This window comes from Halichoerus grypus, chromosome 12 (assembly GCF_964656455.1).
Source record: "Halichoerus grypus chromosome 12, mHalGry1.hap1.1, whole genome shotgun sequence".
Taxonomy (NCBI): domain Eukaryota; kingdom Metazoa; phylum Chordata; class Mammalia; order Carnivora; family Phocidae; genus Halichoerus; species Halichoerus grypus.
The window spans coordinates 85,038,009-85,063,036 of record NC_135723.1 but is presented as its reverse complement, the minus strand read 5'-3'; the positions used below and the strand labels follow the sequence as shown (position 1 = coordinate 85,063,036).

At 38.0% G+C, this 25,028-nt stretch overlaps 1 protein-coding gene across 2 annotated transcripts in view; it reads left to right on the top strand.

Annotated features, from left to right (window-relative positions):
• The window catches only part of COPG2 (coat protein complex I subunit gamma 2), a 118,107-nt gene that overhangs the window by 1,806 nt on the left and 91,273 nt on the right, over positions 1 to 25,028 (top strand). For both annotated transcript variants that reach the window (XM_036078268.2, XM_078059567.1), the window contains exons 3-5: positions 114 to 194; positions 2,705 to 2,776; positions 23,208 to 23,287. In XM_036078268.2, coding sequence (XP_035934161.1) covers positions 114 to 194; positions 2,705 to 2,776; positions 23,208 to 23,287 — 233 coding nt within the window. The remainder of the gene's footprint in view (positions 1 to 113; positions 195 to 2,704; positions 2,777 to 23,207; positions 23,288 to 25,028) is intronic.

Genomic DNA, 25,028 nt, shown 5'->3' with positions numbered 1-25,028 from the left:
TGGGTATTGTGATCAAAATATGTAATAGTCTATTTGATTAAAGTTGATTTTTTTGTAATCTGTTATACAAATGATAGAAAATATGCTATGTATAACAATTTTTTGTCCCACAGGCTCGTATATTCAATGAAACACCCATCAATCCAAGAAGATGTTTGCATATTCTTACAAAGATTCTTTACTTACTGAACCAGGTAAAGTATTTTGATTTTCCTCAGATTTGTTTCCAGGAATAGAAATATATAACATGCAGTGAAATACTTTCTGGGAAGTATAGTTATTTTTAAAAAATTCACTTAATTTAAAAATATACAGTGTTTGATTAAGGTAAAGATACATAACACTTCTTGAGGACATGGATTATGACATATACTTCTATTTTATTCATGAGGTACTAGACCAGCTAAGCACATAGTAGGTCTCAACATTGATTCAAATTTAACAATTATTAGTTAATGTTAAAACATGTTGTTTAGATTTGTTCAGAGGTCTTTATGTCCCTCCAAAAATAGAGTACAAAATCTTACACAAATTCCAGATAGATATTTTACTTTTTTTTGGAGGGGGAGGAGTATAATAGTGATGTTTTTCAAGCTTTGATTTTAATATTTAGATTACATATATATTATCCCTACTGTACCATGATTCTGAGCTTAACCATTTTGTGCCTTAATGTCCTTTTCTATAAATGGGGATTATGATAATGTCTGTTTTCTAAAGTTGTAATGATTCAATGAGATAATGAACGTAAAGCACTGAGAATAATCCTGGACATGCACATTCAGGAATAGTTTTAATTCAGTCATTCAGCAAATATTTATAATATACCTGCTGATTCCTATGCACTGTTTTAGGCACTGGGGATGTAGCAGACAAAACACAAGGATTTGTCCTGATAGAACATAGATTCTGTTTGCTGTTACTGTTACTAATTTTATTTTTTCTTGTGTTTTTGTTTGTTTTGCTTCAGACTGAAAAAGTCTCATGAAATGTCTAGGACCTTAGAAAATGTGACTTTGTTTCTTAGATTCACACACACGTGCACACTCAAATACACATGTGTATATAGTTCAGGTGGTTTACATATGGTGTTATGAAGACCATGGTTTCCAATTTGAATTCCATGAGAATATCTTATTTTTACTGTATTTCATGACTGAAGACATGATGAAGCTTTGTCGTTGGCAAATAGAGACTGAGCAACAAGTGCATGCTTTTACACAAAATATATTCTTGTACCAACATCATATCCTTCTGTGGTAGCATATTAGAAACATTTAAGGCAAAGTCAGTTTGATTTAATTTTTCATAGCACACATTGCATCCAGGTTGGCTAAATCCATTATATAAGCAGAGTTTCGAGTAGTTGAAGGTAGTGCAGAGTAGCATATACTTTTATATTGACCAGTACCTCTTTGATGGGCAACTCATGTTGAAACACTTCATTATCTTGATAAGGAAATTACCTGTATAATCTGATAAATAAACACAGTCAACTACATAAACAGGTTTGGGAACCTTAGTTTTATCTTTGGCCTAGTTCTTGGTATTGCTTTATGGAAAAATACTTTTAAATTTCTACTGCAGCTGACCTACTCATATATTCTGAATTTCAAGTCCAAAAGTAGGGACTCAGGGCTTACTGATATGATTGAAAAGTGCCCGGACTTCTGTATGTTCACTAAGTATTTATGAAAGAGAGGGAAATCTCTTGCTGATGAGCACATTAGGTACTCTGATATAAGTAATTGTGAATTCTTATACTTTGTCTTTCATCCTCAACTTTTTAAAGTTTTTCATCAAAATTTGTTTATTCTTATACCCATGACAAATAGATTGAAAACTAGTTATAGTCCATGTGAGATCTTAAGCCCTGAAAAGTGATTGAGCCTAACACATTATGAGGACTGCTTTTAATGAAATTGAATATTGACATGTTAATGTCTCAGGTGGTCTGTAATCCAGAATTTTTTGACTGAGTGAAATAGGTTATCTAACATCTTGCTACTTAAAAAAAAATGTCATTCTCAGACAGCAGCATTTGCATAACCGGGAGCTAGTTAGAAATGCAAAATTTCAGCCTTCACCCAGAGCTACTGAAGCAGATTCTGCATTTTGGCAAGATCCTCGGATGATGTATTAAGCATGTTAAAGTTCTGATCCAAAGCATCATCCAAAACCTGACTTATATAACTAATCTGGTTCCTGCCTTTTGGTTGGCCACTTTTTACCGTGTTTTCTGGGATTCCTAATATATAGTTCTTTATAATTTAATATTTATTGTGCTCCTATAATATGTCAGGCTTTGTGCTGGGCATTGGATTATAGAAATATAAAAGGTGTGAGCTCTGCTTGTAGGCAGTGTAGTAATAACATGCCATTCTGATTAGGAACTCAACTTGCTACTACTTTTTACTTGTAAATTGTGGTTCTCTAGGGAGATTAAAATAGTTCCTGCTAAAAGGTTAGAGACTACTATTCCAGAACTTCTATAGCATAGTGTGTGATACTGAATTATTTTAAATAAGGAGTGGACAAAATGGCCATACAGGTTTATAAATTGAAAGCCAGAAAAATAGCACAGAGGCAGAATGTTTACAAAGAAATTTTTTCCCTGAATTTTAAAAGATTTTTGCAGAAATAAAGAGAAAATCCTTAGTATACCTTTTTTTAAGTTTAAGAAATTGTTTTCAATTTTCCTTAGGGCGAACACTTTGGAACTACAGAAGCCACAGAAGCCTTCTTTGCAATGACTCGATTGTTTCAATCTAATGATGTAAGTCTTTTTATTTTATTCTTTTAGGCTGGAAGAGCTCCTTTTATTCTTTTTCCCTGGGGAGCTTGGAGTGTTCCAAATTAGAAAAGGTCGCCTGAAATATTTAAAATTACTTAAACATTATTTATCTTCATAACATTTTTAAATGTTCATTAAAGGCCACATGAATGTGAAAGATTGACAGTATACAGCATAAAGCACTCCCCCCACAGATCTCTCATGCGGTCGTAAAAGCCGCTCACATCCAGCGTGTGGCATGCCACTGTGAAAGCCGGCCGGTGTGGAAGTCAGTGGACATAGCTACCACATCTCTAAGTTCCCAGTCACGTTTCTGGTGGGCCTGGGGTTGCTGTTGATCAGCAGCAGGGCTGGCTGGTGAGAAGTGCCAGAGCAGCGTGGGTAAGAGGACATGGGGTAGGGAAAAAGAAGAGTAAGGACAAACCAAAGCTGCCAGCACCTCACTGTTTGTGTCTCACTGCCTTAAGCCACCCTGACTTTCAGAGCATAGAGTCTCTGCTGCTTTACTTCTGTTTTCTAAATGTGGTGCGTAGTTGTCTTTTGCCCAACACTAGCTCAGAACCTACACGGGAGGGAGTTCTGAGAGATAGACAGACTTCCCAGCTTTCTGTTGACGTAAATTGTCCAAATCTTGCAGTATTTTTGGTATATATTGCATATCTTCACCAGCCACATTTTGTGCACAACCCCCAGGAACTTGTAGGATTTGAGGGTGGTTATATGTGTGGATAATGATAAGATCCGGGAGTAGGTCCTCAGGAGCTCAGGAGTCTCTTGTAGGGCAACTCTCTCAGGTGAGGCCATTACACATTCTTCAGGCAGAGGGAGACTCATTTCCTCAGAGAATGAAGAGCTGCTTGTACTTGCAGAGGAGGCTTGGGGAATTTAGGGGTTCAAGGTACTCAGCTTCATCAGAATCTGCCCGTATGTCCCCATCCCAATTTTCAGGGTCCCACTCCTTACCAATCCAAAGTTTTCCCTTTAAGATGCCCGACAGGGTGTGTATTGAATTTTCATTGTCTTTCAGCCACACGGAGGGTTTGCTTTTCAGAATCCTCAGAGTTGTGTCCACATGACACAGGCTTTCTATTAAAGGTGTTACAGAAGACTCTAGTCCCTTACCCAGACCTTGAGCTGTGAATTTCAAACTCTGGACTCATTTATTTTACCAAGTTCTCCAGTGTACTTAGAAGCAACTAACCCATTATATAACACATTTTTACAAAATATTCTATGGCAGCAACCACTGGGTTACCCAAACCTTGTCTTCTATAGGTCCTTACTGATGCTTCTCTGCAGGTGATGATTTAAGTATTTTGCCTCTGCATGCCATGGACGACTAGTCTCCCCTTTACCACTAGAAACAGGGTCATTAATGCCTTTTATCGAATCAGAGAAGCAATTTTAGATTTCTATTGTTAAGGTCCTGTTTCCCTTTAATCACTTCCTGTACCAGAAATTCAGGGTTCAATCAGGGAAGCAGAACCACTGTGATTATTAATAGATTTATGTATTAGAGGAGTTAGACTAGAAAGCCAGGCATTTCAGGCAGCCAGAGTAAGGTCACGGAGAGGGACTATTACAAAAGTTATGGAAGGCTGTTGCCTCTTTGTGGCTCTGTGAATTTGCAGCCCCAGGTTGCTGTTGCTCAGCGGGATGGCAGTTGGAAGCAAGAGCGGGCCATGGAGCAGGGAAGAGACAGAGTGAGGACAAACTCGAAGCCTCTAGCACAGAAGTTGTATTAAGGAAAGAAGGCATGAAATAGTTTTCTGGGAAATGGATTGGGGAAATGTAGGTTGTTGGACAGTACGAATGGCCCCTTGGAATTAGTGGTCATGAATTGAACGTATTACCTGCTGGCTCAGTGAATGTTTTTCTCCAGCTACAGGCTTCTGATTGCAGCATGGAACGGTTAGGGATTGGATTTAGTCAGGGTTAGGGTTTTGCCAGATTAGTAAACAGAGGGAAGAGCAAGGAAATTGAGTGATTGAAATATTAACTATGGAATCTGGTTAGGAGGCAAGTAAGAACAGGAGCTGATTGGGACAGTAAAAAGTTGATCGGATCGATGGATTGATGGAGTGAAAGGGCTGTTGGAGTCAAGAGTGGTGGCTGGAGAGTGAAATGCTTGGAAATGAAATTATGAAAGGGATACTGTTACTGATGGGGGTGACAGTGGAAGTGGGTGATTGCAAAAGGAAGGAGGACAGGATCCTGGGAGAAGTCAATTCTACCAAGTGGTTAGAGTTTCAGAAATATTGTCTGTATGGATATTAAAGTCACCAATAATTATTACTGGGATAATATTGGAGATAGTGATGGTGAACAAGGTACTAATTTTTTTTTTTTTTAAATAAGGGAAGTAACTGGAAAGCTCTTTATGCAGACAGGAGTGGTGGCAGGTGATGCAATCTGAAGGCATAATTTAAAGCCAGAGATTTTTAGGGGAGAACAAGTGAAGTGAAAGAAGGCAGTGTAGAGATTTTGAACAGGCAGTGAGCTTCCCCACCTGTAGTTTTGGTGGATGAGGGTTTAAAGGAGAGAAAACAGGCACCGTTTGGGAGGGCTGCAGGGGGTGGGGGGGAATTCTCAGGGAGGAGTCAGGTTAGAGACAAGATGGGGACTTTTGGAGAAGAGTTAAGGATATAAGGGATTTTGCTGATAAAAGTGCCAGAGAACATGGTAGAAGTTTTGGGATTTGAGAAGGATGGAAGACAGAGTCAGATTAGGTGCTGTTCTCAGCTGCATGGCAGTAAGTGTCCAGGTGATGAATAATGACCAGGATACTTTAGGTTTTTTGTAGTGACTGAGGTAAGGAACCAGGTTGTACCGAATATGGAAAAGAGGGTGTGATTTTTTGGGGGAGGAGAGGGAGGGAGGGATTTTGTTGCAGCATGGGGGGCTTCTTCCTTTTTCCAGCCATCCTTTACCAGAGGGTAATCACTATCTTGAGATTGATAACCTCCTATCAGTGTTTATATGTATTGCATATGTTTGTATCCCTAATCTAGACTTAGTATTTTTGTGTGTTTAAAAACATAAGTAGGGACGCTTGGGTGGTTGTCAGTTAAGCATCTGCCTTTGGCTCAGGTTGTGATCCCAGGGTCCTGGGATTGAGCCTGCGTTAGACTTCCGGCTTAGCGGGGAGTCTGCTTCTCCCTCTCCCTCTGCCCCCACACCTCACTTGTGCTCTCTTTCTCTCTCTTTCAAATAAATAAATAAAATCTTTAAAAAATATATAAGTGATCAGAGGTGGCTGGGTGGCTCAATCAGTTAAGCAGCCAACTCTTGATTTCAACTCAGGTCATCGTCTCAGGGTCCTGGGATCGAGCCCTGCGTCAGGCTCCATGCTGAACACAGAGTCAGCTTGAGGATTCTCTCTCCCTCTCCCCCTGATACCCCCGCCGCTCTCTCTCCCTCTCTCTCTCTCTCTCAGATAAATGAATAAATCTTAGAAAAATATATAAGTGATCATATTATTATTGCAGGGTTTTTTTTTGAGATTTTTAATTTATGTATTTGATAGAGAAACAGCGAGAGAGGGAACACAAGCAGGGGGAGTGGGAGAGGGAGAAACAGGCTCCCCACTGAGCAAGGAGCCTGATGCGAGGCTCGATCCCAGGACCCTGAGATCATAACCCGAGCCGAAGGCAGACGCTTAATGACTGAACCACCAAGGCACCCCTATTTTTGCAGTTTTCAAAATTCATGTTTCAAGATCAACCCTCTTGCTGCACATACTTCCACTTTATTCAGTTTCACTGCTGCATGTGATCCCAGTGTGTTAATATACAGTGTTTCTACTCATTTATCCGTTCTTCCATTGGTAGATATGTGTGGCTTCCACTTCTTTGCTATTACAAGTGATATTATACGTAATGTTTATGTACATGTCTTGTGCACATAGTGAGAATTTTTCTGGGATAGATACCTACAGCTGGAATTTCTAGATGATATTTGATCTTATCAAATTGATCTTTGAATTGATCTTGCCCTAATTTACACAGACATTGCTTTAAAGCCTTACTTGTTCTGATAATAAGAAATTATGTTTGCCATTCAGAAGAACGTGAACTGGCATTTCTTTGTGGTTTTAATTTGCATTTTCATGATCATTGCTGAAATTGAAACTCTTCCTATGTTTAGTGGTCATTTTACTTTCCTCTTCTGTGAATTGTCTGTTCATATTCTTTGCTTATTTATATTCCTCTTATTGACTTATAGGAACATTTTTTTATTTTAGTATTTAAAAAAACAGCTTTATTGAGTATAACTTACATATTAATAAAGTTCACCAATTTTAAGTGTACAGTTCAGTGAGTTTTGCCGAGTGTGTGGAGTCACGGAACCATCGCCACAGTCATGGTCCAGAAACCTCTCATGACCTCAGAATGTGCCCCTGTTTCCCTTAGTTGTCTGACTCCTCACTCAGCCTCTAGCACGTAGAAGTCAGTGATCTACTTTCTGACAACACAGTTTTGCATTTTCTAGAATTTCACTTAATATTTAATCATATAGTATGTATCCTTTTATGACTTTTATGTCTTGTTTCTTTCTCTGAGCTTATGGCTTTTGACACTGATCCAAGTCTGTGTGTGTATCAGCAGTTTTTCACTTTTATTGCTGAGTAATATTCCATTGTATGGAGGTGGTCTGGTTTACTTATCCATTCACAAGTTAATGGTTATTTGAGTTATTTCCAGCTTATGGATATTATGAACAAAGCTTCTAAATATATTCAGTAGAAGTCTTTGTGTGGACCGACTTTCATTTTCTTTGCTTAATATCTGGAAGTGGCATTGTTGGATTTGTGTTCCTTCATGATGAATGTATTAAGCAAATATATGCTTATCTGCCATCTGTATATCTTCTTCGGTGAAGTGTCAGTTCAGATCTTTTACTTTGTTTAAAAAAGTCATGTCATTTGTCCTCTTATTGAGCTGTAACTTGTCTTTATATTTTCTGGATACAAGCCCTTTATCAGATAGGTATTTTGTACATATTTCCTCCCAGTGTGTTGCTTGCATTTTCATTCACTTATATTGTTGTCTTCTCCATTTACAAAAAAAAAAAAAAAGTATAATTTTCTTAGAGTAAAATCCACCCTTTTTAGGGTATAGTTTTGTGATTTTTGACAAATACATACAGTAGTTATTATCACCATTGCAATCAAGATTTAGAATGTTTCCATCACTCCAAAAAGTTCCCTCCTGCCTCTACATACGATCTATTCTAACCATCCTCAGCCCCAGGCCAACACTGGTCTCTTCTTTCTGCATAGTTTTGCCTGTCTGGGAGGTCGTAAAAATGGTATCAGACCACATGAAGCCTTTTGAGTCACTTAGCATAATGCATTTGACATTTGTCTATGTTATTGTTTGCATCAGGAGTTTGCTTCTTTTTATTTCATTGTAGTATTCTATTATATGGATGTAACTCAGTTTATCTGTTTGCCCTTTGAAGGATATTTAGTTTGTTACTAGGTTTTGGTGGTTACGAATAAAGTTGCTATAAACATTCATGTACAAATTTTTAAACATAAGTTTTTATTTCTCTTGGGTCAGTTCCTAGGAGTGGGATTGCTGGATCATATGTTTAACTTTGTAAGAAGCTGCCAACCTCTCTTCCATTTCCACCATCACTGTTTGAAAGTTCTAGTGACTGCATTCTGGCTAGCCCTTGGTATTGTATTTTTTTGCATTTTTAAATTTGTTTCTTTTTAATTTTAGCCATTCTAATAGGTATATAGTGGTATCTCTTCATAGTTATTTTAAAAAATTTTTTATTAACATATAATGTATTATTTGTTTTAGGGGTACAGGTCTGTGATTCATCAGTCTTACACAATTCACAGCTCTCACCATAGCACATATCCTCCCCAATGTCCATTGCCCAGCCACCCCATCCCTCCCACCCCCCTCCACTCCAGCAACCCTCAGTTTCCTGAGATTAAGAATCTCTTATGGTTTGTGTCCCTCTCTGGTTTCGTCTTGTTTCATTTTTTCCTCTCTTCCCCTATGATCCTCTGCCTTGTTTCTCAAATTCCACATATCAGTGAGATCATATGATAATTGTCTTTCTCTGATTGACTTATTTCTCTTAGCATAATATCCTCCAGTTCCATTCACATTGTTGCAAATGCAAGATTTCATTCTTTTTGATGGCTGCATAATATTTCAGTGTGTGTGTGTGTGTGTGTGTGTGTGTGTGTGTGTGTGTGTGTGTACCACATCTTCTTTATCCATTCATCATCTGTCGATGGACATCTAGGCTCTTTCCATAGTTTGCCTATTGTGGACGTTGCTGCTATAAACATTGGGGTGCACGTGCCCCTTCGGATCACATTTGTATCTTTGGGGTAAATACTCAGTAGTGCAATTGCTGGGTTGTAGGGTAGCTCTATTTTCAATTTCTTGAGGAACCTCGTACTGTTTTCCAGAGTGGCTGCACCAGCTTGCATTCCCACCAACAGTGTAGGAGGGTTCCCCTTTCTCCACATCCTCACCAACATCTGTCATTTCCTGACTTATTAATTTTAGCCATTCTGACTGGTGTGAGGTGGTATCTCATTGAGGTTTTGATTTGTATTTCCCTGATGCCGAGCGATGTGGAGCACTTTTTCATGTGTCTGTTGGCCATTTGGATGTCTTCTTTGCAGAAATGTGTGTTCACGTCTTCTGCCCGAATTTCTTGATTGGATTCTTTGTTCTTTGGGTGTTGAGTTTGATAAGTTCTTTATAGATTTTGGATACTAGCCCTTTATCTGATATGTCATTTGCAAATATCTTCTCCCATTCTGTCAGTTGTCTTTTGGTTTTGTTGACTGTTTCCTTTGCTGTGCAAAAGCTTTTTATCTTAGGGTGCCTGGGTGGCTCAGTCATTAAGCGTCTGCCTTTGGCTCAGTCGAGCCCTGCATCCGGCTCCCTGCTCAGCAGGAAGCCTGCTTCTCTCTCTCCCACTCCCCCTGCTTGTGTTCCCTCTCTCGTTGTTTCTCTCTCTGTCAAATAAATAAAATATTTTTAAAAAAAAAGAAGATTTTTATCTGCATGAAGTCCCAGTAGTTCATTTTTGCCCTTGCTTCCCTTGACTTTGGCGATGTGTCTAGGAAGAAGTTGCTGTGACTGAGGTCGAAGAGGTTGCTGTTTGTGTTCTCCTCAAGGATTTTGATGGATTCCTGTCTCACATTTAGGTTTTTCATCCATTTTGAATCTATTTTTGAGTGTGGTATAAGGAAATGGTCCAGTTTCATTCTTCTGCACGTGGTTGTCCAATTGTCCCAACAGCATTTGTTGAAGAGACTGTCTTTTTTCAGTTGGACATTCTTTCCCGCTTTGTCAACCATAGAGTTGAGGGTCCATTTCTGGGCTCTCTATTCTGTTCCATTGATCTATGTGTCTGTTTTTGTGTCAGTACCATACTGTCTTGATGATTACAGCTTTGTAATAGAGCTTGAAGTCCAGAATTGTGATGCCACCAACTTTGCTTTTCTTTTTCAACCTTCCTCTGGCTATTCAGGGTCTTTTCTGGTTCCATACAAATTTTAGGACTATTTGTTCCATTTCTGTGAAAAAAGTTGATGGTATTTTAATAGGGATTGCATTAAATGTATAGATTGCTCTAGGTAGCATAGACATTTTCACAATATTTGTTCTTTCAATCCATGAGCATGAAACATTTTTCCATTTCTTTGTGTCTTCCTCAGTTTCCTTCATGAGTATTCTATAGTTTTCTGAGTACTGATTCTTTGCCTCTTTGGTTAGATTTATTCCTAGGTTTTGGGTGCAGTTGTAAATGGGATCGACTCCTTAATTTCTCTTTCTTCTGTCTTGTTGGTGTATAGAAATGCAACTGATTTCTGTGCATTGATTTTATATCCTGCCACTTTACTGAATTCCTGTATGAGTTCTAGCAGTTTTGGGGTGGAGTCTTTTGGGTTTTCCACATAAAGTATCGTATCATCTGCAAAGAGCGAGAGTTTGACTTCTTCTTTGCCAATTCGGATGCCTTTTATTTATTTTTGTTGTCTGATTGTTAAGGCTAGGACTTCTAGTACTATGTTGAATAGGAGTGGTGATAGTGGACATCTCTGCCGTGTTCCTGACCTTGGGGGAAAGTTTTTCCCCATTGAGAATGATATTCGCTGTGGGTTTTTCATAGATGGCTTTTACGATATTGAGGTATGCACCCTCTATCCCTACGCTGTGAAGCATTTTCATCAGGAAAGGATGCTGTACTTTGTCAAATGCTTTTTCTGCATCTATTGAGAGGATCATATGGTTCTTGTTCTTTCTTTTATTAATGTATTGTATCACATTGATTGATTTGTGGATGTTGAACCAACCTTGCAGTCCAGGAATAAATCCCACTTGGTCGTGGTGAATAATCCTTTCAATGTACTGTTGGATCCTGTTGGCTAGTATTTTGGTGAGAATTTTTGCATCCATGTTCATCAGGGATATTGGTCTCTAATTCTCCTTTTTGATGAGGTCTTTGTCTGGTTTTGGGATCAAGGTAATGGTGGCCTCATAAAATGAGTTCGGAAGTTTTCCTTCCATTTCTATTTTTGGAACAGTTTCAAAAGGATAGGTATTAATTCTTCTTTAAATGTTTGGTAGAATTCCCCTGGGAAGCCATCTGGCCCTGGGCTTTTGTTGGGAGATTTTTGATGACTGCTTCAATTTCCTTAGTGGTTATAGGTCTGTTCAGGTTTTCTGTTTCTTCCTGGTTCAGTTTTGGTAGTTGATACATCTCTAGGAATGCATCCATTTCTTCCAGATTATCTAATTTGCTGGCATATAGTTGCTCATAATATGTTCTTATAATTTTTTGTATTTCTTTGGTGTTGATTGTGATCTCTCCTCTTTCATTCATGATTTTGTTGATTTGGGTCATTTCTCTTTTCTTTTTGATAAGTCTGGCCAGGGGTTTATCAATCTTGTTAATTCTTTCAAAGAACCAGCTCCTAGTTTCATTGATCTGTTCTACTGTTCTTTTGGTTTCTATTTCATTGATTTCTGCTCTGATCTTTATTATTTCTCTTCTCCTGCTGGGTTTAGGCTTTATTTGCTGTTCTTTCTCCAGCTCCTTTAGGTGTAGAGTTAGGTTGTGTATTTGAGACCTTTCTTGTTTCTTGAGAAAGGCTTGTATTGCTATATACTTTCCTCTTAGGACTGCCTTTGCTGTATCCCACAGATTTTGAACAGTTGTGTTTTCATTTTCATTGGTTTCCATGAATTTTTAAAATTCTTCTTTAAATTCCTGGTTGACCCATTCATTCTTTAATAGAATGCTCTTTAGCCTCCATGTATTTGAGTTCTTTCCAACTTTCCTCTTGTGATTGAGTTCGAGTTTCAAAGCACTGTGGTCTGAAAATATGCAGGGAATGATCCAAATCTTTTGGTACCAGTTGAGACCTGATTTGTAACCCAGAATGTGATCTATTCTGGAGAATGTTCCATGTGCACTAGAGAAGAATGTGTATTCTGTTGCTTTGGGATGGAATGTTCTGAATATACCTGTGAAGCCCATCTGGTCCGGTTTGTTATTTAAATCCCTTATTTCCTTGTTGATCTTTTGCTTAGATGATCTGTCCCTTTCAGTGAGGGGGGTGTTAAAGTCCCCTACTATTATTGTATTATTGTTGATGTGTTTCTTTGATTTTGTTATTAATTGCTTATATAATTGGCTGCTCCCGTGTTAGGGGCATAAATATTTACAATTGTTAGATCTTCTTGTTGGATAGACTCTTTAAGTATGATATAGTGCCCTCCTCATCTCTTATTATAGTCTTTGGTTTAAAATCTAATTTGTCTGGTATAAGGATTGCCACCCCAGCTTTCTTTTGATGTCCATTAGCATGGTAAATGGTTCTCCACCCCCTCACTTTAAATCCGTAGGTTTCTTTGGAGGAGTCTCTTGCAGACAGCATATAGATGGCTCTTGTTTTTTTTTGTCCAATCTGATACCCTGTGTGTTTTGATTGGGGCATTTAGCCCATTCACATTCAGGGTAACTATTGAAAGATATGAATTTAGTGCCATTGTATTGCCTGTAAGGTGATTGTTACTATAAATTGTCTCTGTTCCTTTCTGGTCTATGTTACTTTTAGGCTCTTTCTTTGCTTAGAGGACCCCTTTCAATATTTCTTGTAGGACTTGTTTGGTGATCACAAATTCTTTTAGTTTTTGTTTGTCCTGGAGGCTTTTTATCTCTCCTATTTTCACTGACAGCCTATCTGGATATAGTATTCTTGCCTGCATATTCTTCTCGTTTAGTGCCCTGAATATATCATGCCAGTCTGCCAGGTCTCTGTGGCTAGGTCTGCTGCTAATCTAATGTTTCTACCATTGTCGGTTACAGACCTATTGTCCTGAGCTGTTTTCAAGATTTTCTCTTTGTCTCTGAGATTTGTAAGTTTTACTATTAGATGTCAGGGTGTTGACCTATTTTTATTGATTTTAAGGGGGGTTCTCTGTGCCTCCTGGATTTTGATGCCTCTTTCCTTCCCCAGATTAGGGAAGTTCTCCGCTATATTTTGCTCCAGTATACCTTCTGCCCCGCTCTCTCTTTCTTCTTCTGGAATCCCAGTTATTCTAATATTGTTTCACCTTATGGTATCACTTATCTCTTGAATTCTCCCCTTGTGATCCAGTAGTTGTTTATCTTTTTCTCCACTTCTTTATTCTCCATCATTTGGTCTTCTATATCACTTATTCTCTCGTCTGCCTCATTTATCCTAGCAGTTAGAGCCTCCATTTTTTATTGCACCTGATTAATAGCCTTTTTGATTTGGACTTGGTTAGATTTTATTTCTCCAGAAAGGGATTCTCTAGTATCGTCTATGCTTTTTTCAAGCCCAGCTAGTATCTTTATAATCGTCATTCTGAACTCTAGTTCTGACATCTTACTAATGTCCATGTTGATTAGGGTCCCTGGCACTCAGTACTGCCTCTTGTTCTCTTTTTTTGAGGTGAATTTCTCCATTTTGTCATTTTGTCCAGAGAAGAATAGATGAATGAGAGAACAAAATGCTAAAAGGGTAACAGCGACCCTAGAAAAATATACACTAAACAAATCAGAAGAGACCCAAAACCGGGGGGAAAGAAAAAGGAAAAAAAAAAAAAAAAGAATATGATCAGGCTGGTAAGTAGAACAGAGCCACACACTAGATTTTGGGTGTATTTTGGTCTGTTAGAAGAAACTGTGTCCCAAAATTTTAAAGAAAGAAAGGCTTATATATATACAAAAAATAAGGTTAAATACAATGAAGGGATAGAATATGACTGTAAAAATGAAAATTAAAAAAGATTTTAAAAAAAGGAATTGATAAGATATTGGTTGAAAGAGGAAAGAAGAAAAATTAAAAAAAAAAAAGAAATAGAAAAAGAAAAAAATAAGGAAAATTTAAAAAATTTACTTTGAAAGACTAAAAAATCATGGTAAAAAAGCCATGGATTCTGTGTGCAGTATTCCCCTAGCTCTGGAGTTCTGCCGTTCTCATTGATCGGTGAACTTGGTCTTGGCTGGCTGTTCTCGCTGATCTTCTGGGGGAGGGGCCTGTCGCAGTGGTTCTCAGATGTCTTTGCCGGAGGCGGAATTGCCCCGCCCTTGCCGGTCCGGGCTAAGTAATATGCTCGGGTTTGCTCTCGGGAGCTTTTGTTCCCTGCAAGCTTTCCACACAGCTTTGGAGGATGAGAGTGAAAATGGCGGCCTCCCAATCTCTGCCCCGGAGGAGCCGAGAACTCGGGGCCCCGCTCCTCGGTGCACCCCCAGAGAAAAGCAGTCAGTCACTCCCGTCTCCCTGGTCTCCGGCTGCACTCTGTGCTCACCTGGCCTGTGACTGAGCGTTTCTATCTCTGGCACCCGACCCCGTGTGGAGTCTCCAAACCCAGCAGATCCCTGCGGTGCGCTCCCACGCTGCTCCTCCTGGGGGAGGAAGGGGAGTCTCCCCGGATCTGCCGCTTGTTGGGTCCCTGCTGGAGGAGCAGTGGCTCGACTGTGCCGCGGATCATGGTTTATGGCAACCCCGAGCTGAGAGCCCGCGCCTCGGCTCCGTCTCTGCAGCCGGCTTCCCCGCTCCGATACCTGGGAGCTCTGCCGCACTCAGGCACCCCTGGTCTTTCTGTGACCCCCAGAGTCCTGAGACCAGACTGTCCCAGTGAGGGTTCCACCCCCCCCCCCCCCCGCTTAGCCACTGGAGCGACGTCCCTCAGCGGAGCCGACTTCTAAAAGTTCCCATTTTGTGCTCCACCGCTCTATCACTTGCCGGTATTGGCTGATGGAGGCCTCCTCCCCCCGCCGTCTGTCTTCCCGAAAATCTCCTCAGATTCACTTCTCCCCACGTCCTACCTTCCAGAAAGTGGTCGCTTTTCTGTTCCTAGAATTGCTGCTATTCTTTTCTTCGATCTGTTGAGTTTCCTGGGACCAGATGAAATTTAGGTCTCCTACTCCTCTGCCATCTTGCTCACTCCTCTCTTTGTAGTTTCAATTTGCATTTCCCTAATGACTAATAATCTGAAACATCTTTTTGTGTGTTTTTCTTGCTTTATATATATATATATTCCATGCTGAAGGATCTATTCATATCTTTTGCCCCTTTTTAATAATTTGGGTGTATATTTTCTTATTTTTGATTTTTGAGAAGTCTTTGTGTATTCTGGATACAAGTCCTTTATCAGATATGTTTCTTAAATATTTTATTCCAGTCTGTAGCTTGTTTTTTTCATTTTTTAGTCTTTAAAGGAACAGAAGTTTTAAATTTTGATGAAGTCCAGTTTATCAATTTTTTTTCTGTTGTGGATTATGCCTCTGATCTGTATTATAGAAATCTTTGCCTAACCCAGCATCACAAAGATTTTCTCCTATGCCTTTTTTCTAGGCATTTTGATCCATTTTGAATTAATTTTTGTATTTGGTATAAGGTAAGGGTTGTATTCCTTTTCCTCCTTTCACCACCTCTTCCTTTTCCTTGTACTTTATTTTCTCGACAAATGGTACGGGAATAGTTGCATATTAATATGGAAGGAGGAGGAAGAGATGATGATTGAGTTACATTGGCACATTGGAATATTCTGTTTTGTTTCATTGATCTGTATCTTTATTCTTATTCCAGTATCACACCATCTCGATGACTATACCTTTATAGTAAGTTTTAAATCACGTAGTGCATGTGTTCCTTTGTTTTCCTTTTTCAAAAGGTTTGGGTCTTCTAGGTTCTTTGCCTTTCTGTATGAATTTTTAGAATCAGCTTCCATTGCTATTTTTTAAAGTCTGCTGGAACTTTGATGGGGATTACATTGAATCTGAAGATCAATTTGAGGAGAATTGACATTTAAACATTGTGTTTTTTGCTCCACAAACATGGTATTTATCTCCCCTTTTTCAGATCTCTTTAATTTCTGTCAGCAGTATTATAGCTTTCAGCATACAAGTCTTACACATATTTTGTGAATTTGTCCCTAAAGTAGTTAAGGTTTTAAAAATACTATTGTATTTGTATTGTTTGTAAGTAGTTTTAGAAATTAAATTGGTTTTTGCATAACAAATGATTTTGTTAAATTCATTTATTCTAGGAGTATTTTGGAAGATTCCTTAGAATTTACTTTTTCCTTTTCAATCTGTAGGCCTTTGATTTATTTATCTTACCTTACTGTCTTCTTGCACTATTGTACAATATAAATAGAAGTGATGGTAGGGATCATCCTTGTTTTGTTCTTGATCTTAGGGTGAAGGTATTTAATCTTTCACCAGTAAGTATGGTGTTAGCACTTAAGTTTTTCACAGATGGCCTTTATCAGGTTGAGGAAGTTGCATTCTATTCCTAGTTTGCTGAGAGATTGTGTGTGTGTGTGTGTGTGTGTGTGTGTGTGTGTGTGTGAGAGTAAGTATTGAATTTTGTCAAATGATTTTTTTATATCCATTGGATTATCATGGCTTTTCTTTTTCAGTATGTTAATATGGTGAGATGCATTTATTCATTATTCTGGAAAACAAAGTCTTTCATTTTTGTTTGTTAAAGTTTGTTAAGGATTTTTGGGTCTGTGGTCATGAAATCTGTACTTTTTTCTTACAATAATTTTGTCTGGATTTTGTATTTGGATAATGCTGGCCTTGTAAGATGAATTGGGAAGTGTTTCTTCCTTTCTTCCTCTTCTGCTTTCTGGAAGTGTTTTTGTAGAATCATTATTAATTTTTCCTGAAGTGTTCGATGGAGTTCAATATTGAAGCCATCTTTTTTTTTTTTCTTTTGGAGGGGAGGGGCGAAGGGAGAGGAAGAAAGAGAATCTTTTTTTTTTTTTAAATATTTTATTTATTTATTTGACAGAGAGCGAGCAAGAGAGGGAACACAAGCAAGGGGAGTGGGAGAGGGAGAAGCAGGCTTCCTGCTGAGCAGGGAGCCCGATGCGGGGCTCGATCCCAGGACCCTGGGTTCATGACCTGAGCCAAAGGCAGATGCTTAACGACTGAGCCACCCAGGCACCCCGAGAAAGAATCTTAAGCAGGCTCCATGCCCAGTACCTGCGGAGCCAACTAGGGGCTCGATATCACAACCCTGAGATCATGACCTGAGCCAAAATCCAGAGTCAGACTCTTAACCTACTGAGCCACTCACATGCCCCAAAACCGTCTTCTTTAAGGGAAGGTTTTTGAAAATTAACTCCATTAAAAAGAAATAGATATGGTGCTTTTCAGATTATTTATCTTCTTCAGTGAGGTCTGGTAGTTCGTGTCTTTCAAGGCATTTATCCATTTCATGGAAGTCGTTGAACTTTGTTTCCCTAAAACGGTTCATGATACTCTCTTTTTTTTTTTAGTGTTTGTAGGATCTGTAGTAATGTCTTTTCTTTCATTCTGATACTGGTAAATTGCTTTCTTCTATTCCTGGGAACTTTATCTAGAGCTTTATAAACTTTATTGATCTCTTCACACAACCAGCTTTTTGTTTCATTGACTTTTCTCTATTGTTTTTTTCTTTCAAACTAATTGTGCAAAAAAATAGAATGCTGAAAAGTCATGCCATAAGAAGGGGGAGAAAAAGAAAGAAAGATCAATCAAGAAGGACAAACATAAATCATACAATAAGATGGTAAATATAGACCCAGATATATTACTATCTATATTAAATGTAAATGAAGAACACAAAGAACATTTATAAAAATCAACTATATACTGAGCCATAATTCAAGATGCAACAAATTTTTAAAGGAATGAAATTGTACAGATTGTGTTCTCTAATTAAAAGGGATTGGTGTTGGAAATGAATAATAAAAGAGTCCCTAGGTAATTCACAAAATGTTTTGATATTAAAAACATATTTCTGGGGCGCCTGGGTGGCTCAGTTGGTTAAGCGACTGCCTTCGGCTCAGGTCATGATCCTGGAGTCCCTGGATCGAGTCCCGCATCGGGCTCCCTGCTCAGCAGGGAGCCTGCTTCTCCCTCTGACCCTCCCCCCTCTCATGTGCTCTCTCTCTCTCTCATTCTCTCTGTCTCAAATAAATAAATAAAATCTTTAAAAAAAAAAAACAAAAACATATTTCTGTTTGTTTCTAGCCATGATGCAGTTAAGGGGTTAGGTTTATCCTGCTACTGCAAATACCTAGAAAATCGAACAAAATATATTAAGTAGTTTTCAGACATTAGATTAACAGGCATCCCAGGATTATGATCCGAAGAAAAAGAAAAAAAGTGAGCCCTAGGATTGCATTAGCTCATTGCCTAGAGGCAGATTACAGGTATCAGGTCAAGGAGGGCACACTGAAAAGGAGCCTAGTTATCTCTCTGAGTTGAGAAAACAGATGGAGTACGAGAAAGCCAACCAAGAAAGCTCAAATTTGTAGGGCAGAGTACTAGAGAGGACATAAGTCAGGGGAGAGGAGAGAAGCAAGAAAGGAAGGAAGTAGTTCCAGCAATTTGCTGCGGGGCTCCCCTTGAATCTTTGGGTAAGAATTGATCTGTGCATATATAAAAGGAAAATACTCAAGGCTAAAGAAAGAATCACCAGAACACAGGACTGAGAATAGTTCCTATTTCCATCCAGTGAGAGCAGAAAAACCTTGTCATCTGGCATAGTTCTCAGGCATCATCACCTTAGTAATGGGAATATATTAGACGTGTACTAAAGCTTAAAAAGGCTCAAAAGCAAACCCTCAAAAGTAAAAATTTGATTCCAGGTAATTTAATCTCATGAAGAGTAGAGTACAATACCATGTAAAAGAATACAACAAAATCTAGCACCAAACAATATAAACTTCACAATATACAGCATCCATTAAAAAATTATGAGGTAAGCAAAGAAGCAGGAAAATATTATCCATAACCAGGAGAAAAATGGATCAATAGACCCAAACCAGAAATGATAAGATGATGGAAGGAGCAGATAATGACATAAAACAGCTATTATATATAGAGCCTTTATGCCTAAGAATATGTAGAAAGACATAATAAGAATGAGGAGCAAAATAGAAGGCATCCAGAGAGACCCAAATGTGCCTTCTAGAAGTTAAGGAAAAATATTTATATGAGCTAGCATATATTAAATGAAAAATATACCTCATGGGGTTAATAGCAGAGTAGAGACTGTAGGGAAAAAAATCAGTAACCTTGAGGACAGATAGAAATTATCCAAAATGAAGCCAAGAGAGAAAAAGGACTGAATAAAAATGAACAGAGCACTAATGGGATAATAGTTTGGAAGTTCTTCTAGTGGTTACCCTAGAAATTGCAACATGATTATTTGGCTTTCAGAATTTAGTATTCATCTTTATCTTGTACCTGTTCATGGAAGATTTGAGAACCTTAGGACACTCTTATTATGTATATGAATATATAAACATATATATATGTATATATATATACACACGCACATTTACTCACGTATGTCACAACACATCATTTCTTGTGTGTTTTTTGGTTGTTCATTCTGATTTATCCACGTCCTCACCACTTTTTAAAGAAAGTATTTTTTTAGAGAAGTTTTACGTTCACAGCAAATTAAAAGGAAGATACAGAGATTTTCTGGATATTCCCTGACGCCACAACTTATCAACATCCCTTACCAGAGTTGTAAATTGGTTACAGTACATAAACCTACAGTGACACGCCGTAATCACACAGAGTCCATAGTTTATGTTAATATTCACTCTTGGTGTTATACATTATGTGGATTTGGACAAATGTATAATGACAGGCATCCATCATTAAATATTATACAGAGTATTTTCACTGACCTAAAAAATCTGTGCTCCAGCTATTCATTGCCCTTTCTAGAACGTCATGTAGCTGGAATTATATAGCATGTATCTTTTACAGATTGGTTTCTTTCACTTGGTAATATACATTTAATTTCCTCCATGTCTTTTCACGGCTTGATAGCTCATTTTCTTTTTAGTGCTGAGTAATATTCTGTTGTCTGGATGTGCCACAGTTTATCCATTCACCTACTAAAGGACATCTTGGTTGCTTCCAAATTTTGGCAATAATTTGAATGAAGCTGCTATAGAGTGCCAGGCTGGCTCGGTCAGTAGAGTGTGTGACTCTTGATCTTGGGGTTGTAAGTTCGAGCCTTATGTTGGGTGTAGAGATTACTTTAAAGAATTAAAAATGAAATAAAAATTTTTAAAAATGCTATAAACATCTGTATGCAGGTTTTTAGGTGGACGTAAGTTTTCAACTTCTTTTGGTAAAACCAAGGAACATGATTGCTGGATTGTACGGTAAGAGTATGTTTAGTTTTGTAAGAAATCACCAAACCTTCTTTCAAATTGGCTATACCACTTTTATTCCCACCAACAATGAATGAGAGTTCCTCATGCTCCACATCCTTATCAGCATTTGGTGTTGTCAGTGTTCTGGATTTTGACCATTCTAATAGGCATGTAGTGATATCTCATTGTTTTCATTTGCCTTTCCCAAATGACATATGATGTGGAGCATCTATAATATAAAAAGAATTCTTACATTTGAATACTTATACTTTCATATACTTATTTGTCATTTATCTGTTTAAGTGAAGTGTCTTAAGGTCTTTGGCTCATTTTTAATCAAGTTGTTTTTCTTATTTTTTACTTTTAAGAGGTTTTTATATATTTTGGGTGATAATCCTGTATCAGATGTGTTCTACAAATATTTTCTCCCAGTCTGTGGCTTGTCTTCTCATCTTCTTGACATTGTCTTTTGCAGAGCTGAAGTTTTTATTTTTTATTTTTTAAGATTTTATTTATTTATTTGACACAGAGAGACACAGCGAGAGAGGGAACACAAGCAGGGGGAGTGGGAGAGGGAGAAGCAGGCTTCCCGTGGAGCAGGGAGCCCGATGTAGGGCTCGATCCCAGGACCCTGGGACCATGACCTGAGCTGAAGGCAGACGCCTAACGACTGAGCCACCCAGGAGCCCCTGAAGTTTTTACTTTTAATAAAGGCTGGCTTCTCTCTCTCTAAAGAAAGGGGGGGTGGTGCCTGGGTGGCTCAGTCGGTTGGGCATCCAACTCTTAATTTTGGCTCAGGTTATGATCTCAGGGTCGTGAGATTGAGCCCTGCATCGGGCTCCATGCTGTGCGTGGAGCCTGCTTAAGATTCTCTCTCTCCCTCTGCTCTTCTCCCTGCCCACCCCCCCCCCCAAAAAGGCTGGTTTATTCATTATTTCTTTTATGATCATACCTCTGGGGTTGTATCTAAAATGTTGTCATCATATCCAAGGTCATCTAGGTTTTCTCCTAGAAGTTTTACAGTTTTGCATTTTGTATTTAGGTCTGTGATCCATTTTGGGTTAATTCTTGTTAAGACTGTAAGGTCTGTGTCTAGATTCATTTTTTTTGCATGTGGATGTCCAGTTCTTCTAGTACCATTTGGTGAACAGACTGTCTTTGCTCCATTGTACTGCCTTTGTTCCTTTGTCAAAGATCAATTGACTGTATTTATATGGGTGTATTTCTCAGTGTCTATTCTGTCCCATTCATCTATTTGTCTATTCTGTAGCTAATACCATACTGCCTTGTTGCTGTTTACCACTTTTCCTTCACTCTCCATTTCTTGCTATATTTCTGAGTTATTATCTAGAATAATTTTCCCTGAGCCTGGAGAATATACCTTTTAGAATCTTGTCCTTCCTAGACTTTGGATACTTTATCCTATGCCTGGAAGGTCCCGGGCCTATACTTCTCTGGCTGGGTGGTGTTTGTTTTTCCATTTTGGCATCTATGAATTTCACTTCATTTTACCCTTGGCTATGTAGGTAAATTTTTTGTTCCTATTTTATTCAACATTTCAGTGTGTTTGTTTAGGCAGTATATTTTAGTGGTTTCTGGCACCTCTTTGCCAACACTTTGTATTGTCACTCTTTTGAATTTTAGCCATTTTGGTGGGTGTGACGTGGTATCTGAAATAAGGTTTTTTGTATTTCCCTGATGACTGATGTTGAGGGCCCCACCCCCCATTTTTTGTGCTTTAGCTCAATTTTTGGTGTCTCCAGTTTTATTCTGCTTCGTGGTAGATTTTTATTTTGGGGGAGAGGACAACTTTTCTTCAACTCTGAAGTTTTGGTTTTTATTTTTTGTTTTCTTCTAATGGTAGCTTCATATGGGTGTCATCTGCCCCATTCATCTGACCCCGACTGGCTTTCTCTTTCTTGGGGTGATTTTTTCTGTGTTTTATCACCATGAGAATCCTCACTTCCTTCTTCTCTTTCCTTAATGGGCTCAGTAGTCTCCACCAGGTTCTTTCTACAGCTTGGAGTCTGGAGCTGGGTCTGGTGTATTTGAGTTTCACTACTTATAAGAAATGTGAAGTTGTTGGTAGAGAACGTGGCTAGATAGGCTAGAGGAACCAGTGCCCATAGTGTATGAATAAACCAGAGACCAGGTGAGGAGGAACGTAGATGAAACTTTACTATTGTTATGTGAACTGTTTACTTTGGACCCAGATATCTTGATAACTGAAATCTTGATATTTGAAAATGGAAGTTGGTTATACAAGCACAAATACTTCAAGGAAAAACATCTGTGTATGTTGGACTGAGGAAGATAAGGAGCCTGCATGTCTCTCCATCCATATATTTAAAGAATTTTAAAAGTACATTTTCCAGGATAATCCTTTAACACTTGGAGAAATCTATGTCTTTGGATTTACACTGTCAAAGTTTGGATCTATGTGTAAATATCATTTAAAAAATTTTTAATTTAAATTTAAAAATTTTCACCTAGATGTTTTTTCACTATGTCAGTGCATCATTTACTTATTTAGGAAACAGTAGTGTTCTGAACGTTTTCTCATCCAGATATTTTCAGAAGGATTTTTTGGGTAGATGAGAATCTTATTAAGAATAACCTTCTAAATATATCTACTTGGGGCCCTCACTTAAACAGTTTAAAGAACCATTTCCTTATGAATAACCTGTCGCCTTATATAAATAATTTTTCAGCAAACACTGAGAAGAATGTGCTACCTTACCATCAAAGAAATGGCTACAATCTCTGAGGATGTGATAATTGTCACAAGCAGGTATGTGAATGGTCAGAACCTAACATGGAGTACTTATATAGTTAGTGGAATATTTGTTGTTCTTTTTCTATTAGTTTTACTTTTTTGACTGTAAGAAAGCAAATAGGAATTAAAAATCTTAAAACATTCTTTCCTAAAATGTGGTTGTCATCATGTGAAAACCATGTCTATCTGATAAAACAAAGGAGTCGCAAAGGGTAATGCTAACAGATTTGCTAATACATTTTAAATGTTCATAATAATATGTAAACAGACCCAAAATGTAAATGATACATTGACATAAAATATTTACAATAAGTATATCAAAAGGCTAGTATATATAATATATAAAGAACTCTTCTACTTCAAAAAAAATTCCAAGTGATAGTTCTTACAATAACCAATATAAAGGATCTGATTGTTTTTAGTCATTCTCACATAACCGAAAAATGTAAATTAAAAACTCAAATGTTTATAAGATTTTTACCCTTCAATTTGGCAAAAAAGAAAAAAGGCAGTAGGTGCTGGTAAGGGAGACTGATATTCTTGTATATACCGGAGGCAGAATAATAAACTGATTCAGGTTTTCTTAGAAAGCAGTCTGACAGCATTCAAATGATGAACATTTGAAAAGTTTTATCCCTTTGACACACTAATACCACGTCGATGGCACTATGCTCAGAAAATAGAGATAGCACAGGAAGACTCATATATAATAATGTTCATTGCAGCACTGTTTACACTAGCAGAAAGGGTGAAACAGTTTAAATGTCTGCTATTGTTAAATTTAATTATATATAACTTAATTAACCATGTCATAATCAGATTATGGGATTATTTTAATTTTTTGAAACATCTTTAATGATATGGAAAAGTCCTCATAGAGTGCTGAATGAGAGTTGGATTCAAGTCTATGTATTTTATATAGTCTCCCTTTAAAACATATTTTATGTACATATATAAAAATATATGGATGGAAATATGCTGATATATTACCAGTAGATTATCTCTGGGTGTTTGGGATTGTGGCTATTTATTTTCTTTAAAATTTTGAAAATTTCCCAGTGTCCTGGAGTCAGGATGGATAACCTAATTATTAATTATAATTCATTTAAGTGAATTTGGTCTTTGTACAACAACATAAATTTTGGAGGAGGGTGCTTGTTTTTAACCAGCAGTTGTATTGAATAAGTTTCAATTAGTGAAGCTTTCAGCTGAAAATAACCGAAAGGCAGATGTAGTCACTAGGCATAGAGTAGCTAGTGTTGGTTCAGTAGCGCAACAATGTGAGGGCTGGTGTCTCTTGAATCTCACATGATTGCAGAATAGATGCCTGAATTACTGGCAGTGCACCATTCAAGGTGGGAGGGGTACCGGGAAGGGGGCCAGGGAGGGCCAGCACCATCTGCCTCTTTTATCAGGTATGCAATAGCTTTTCCCAAGGCAATTTGTAGATTTCATTTGACACAGCTGTGTTATACGACTCTCGTTAGGACCAGGAAAGTGACGATTTAGCTTTTAAAGGCCAAGTATTAGGGGCAGGCAGGGGAGAAGGGGTTGGAAATGGGTATTGGATTAGTTAGCTAACAATATTTGCCACGAGTAACAAACAGAAAATCTTCACTTGGATTGCTGTACTCACTAAATGTTGGAAAAATTAAAAATAGATTAGGGTTTTTTGTTTGTTTAGCTGTTAGTACTTCCCTCTGAATCCTGTTAGGCTGCCATGAATTATGGTTTGCTTCTAGCTCATTTTAAGTGA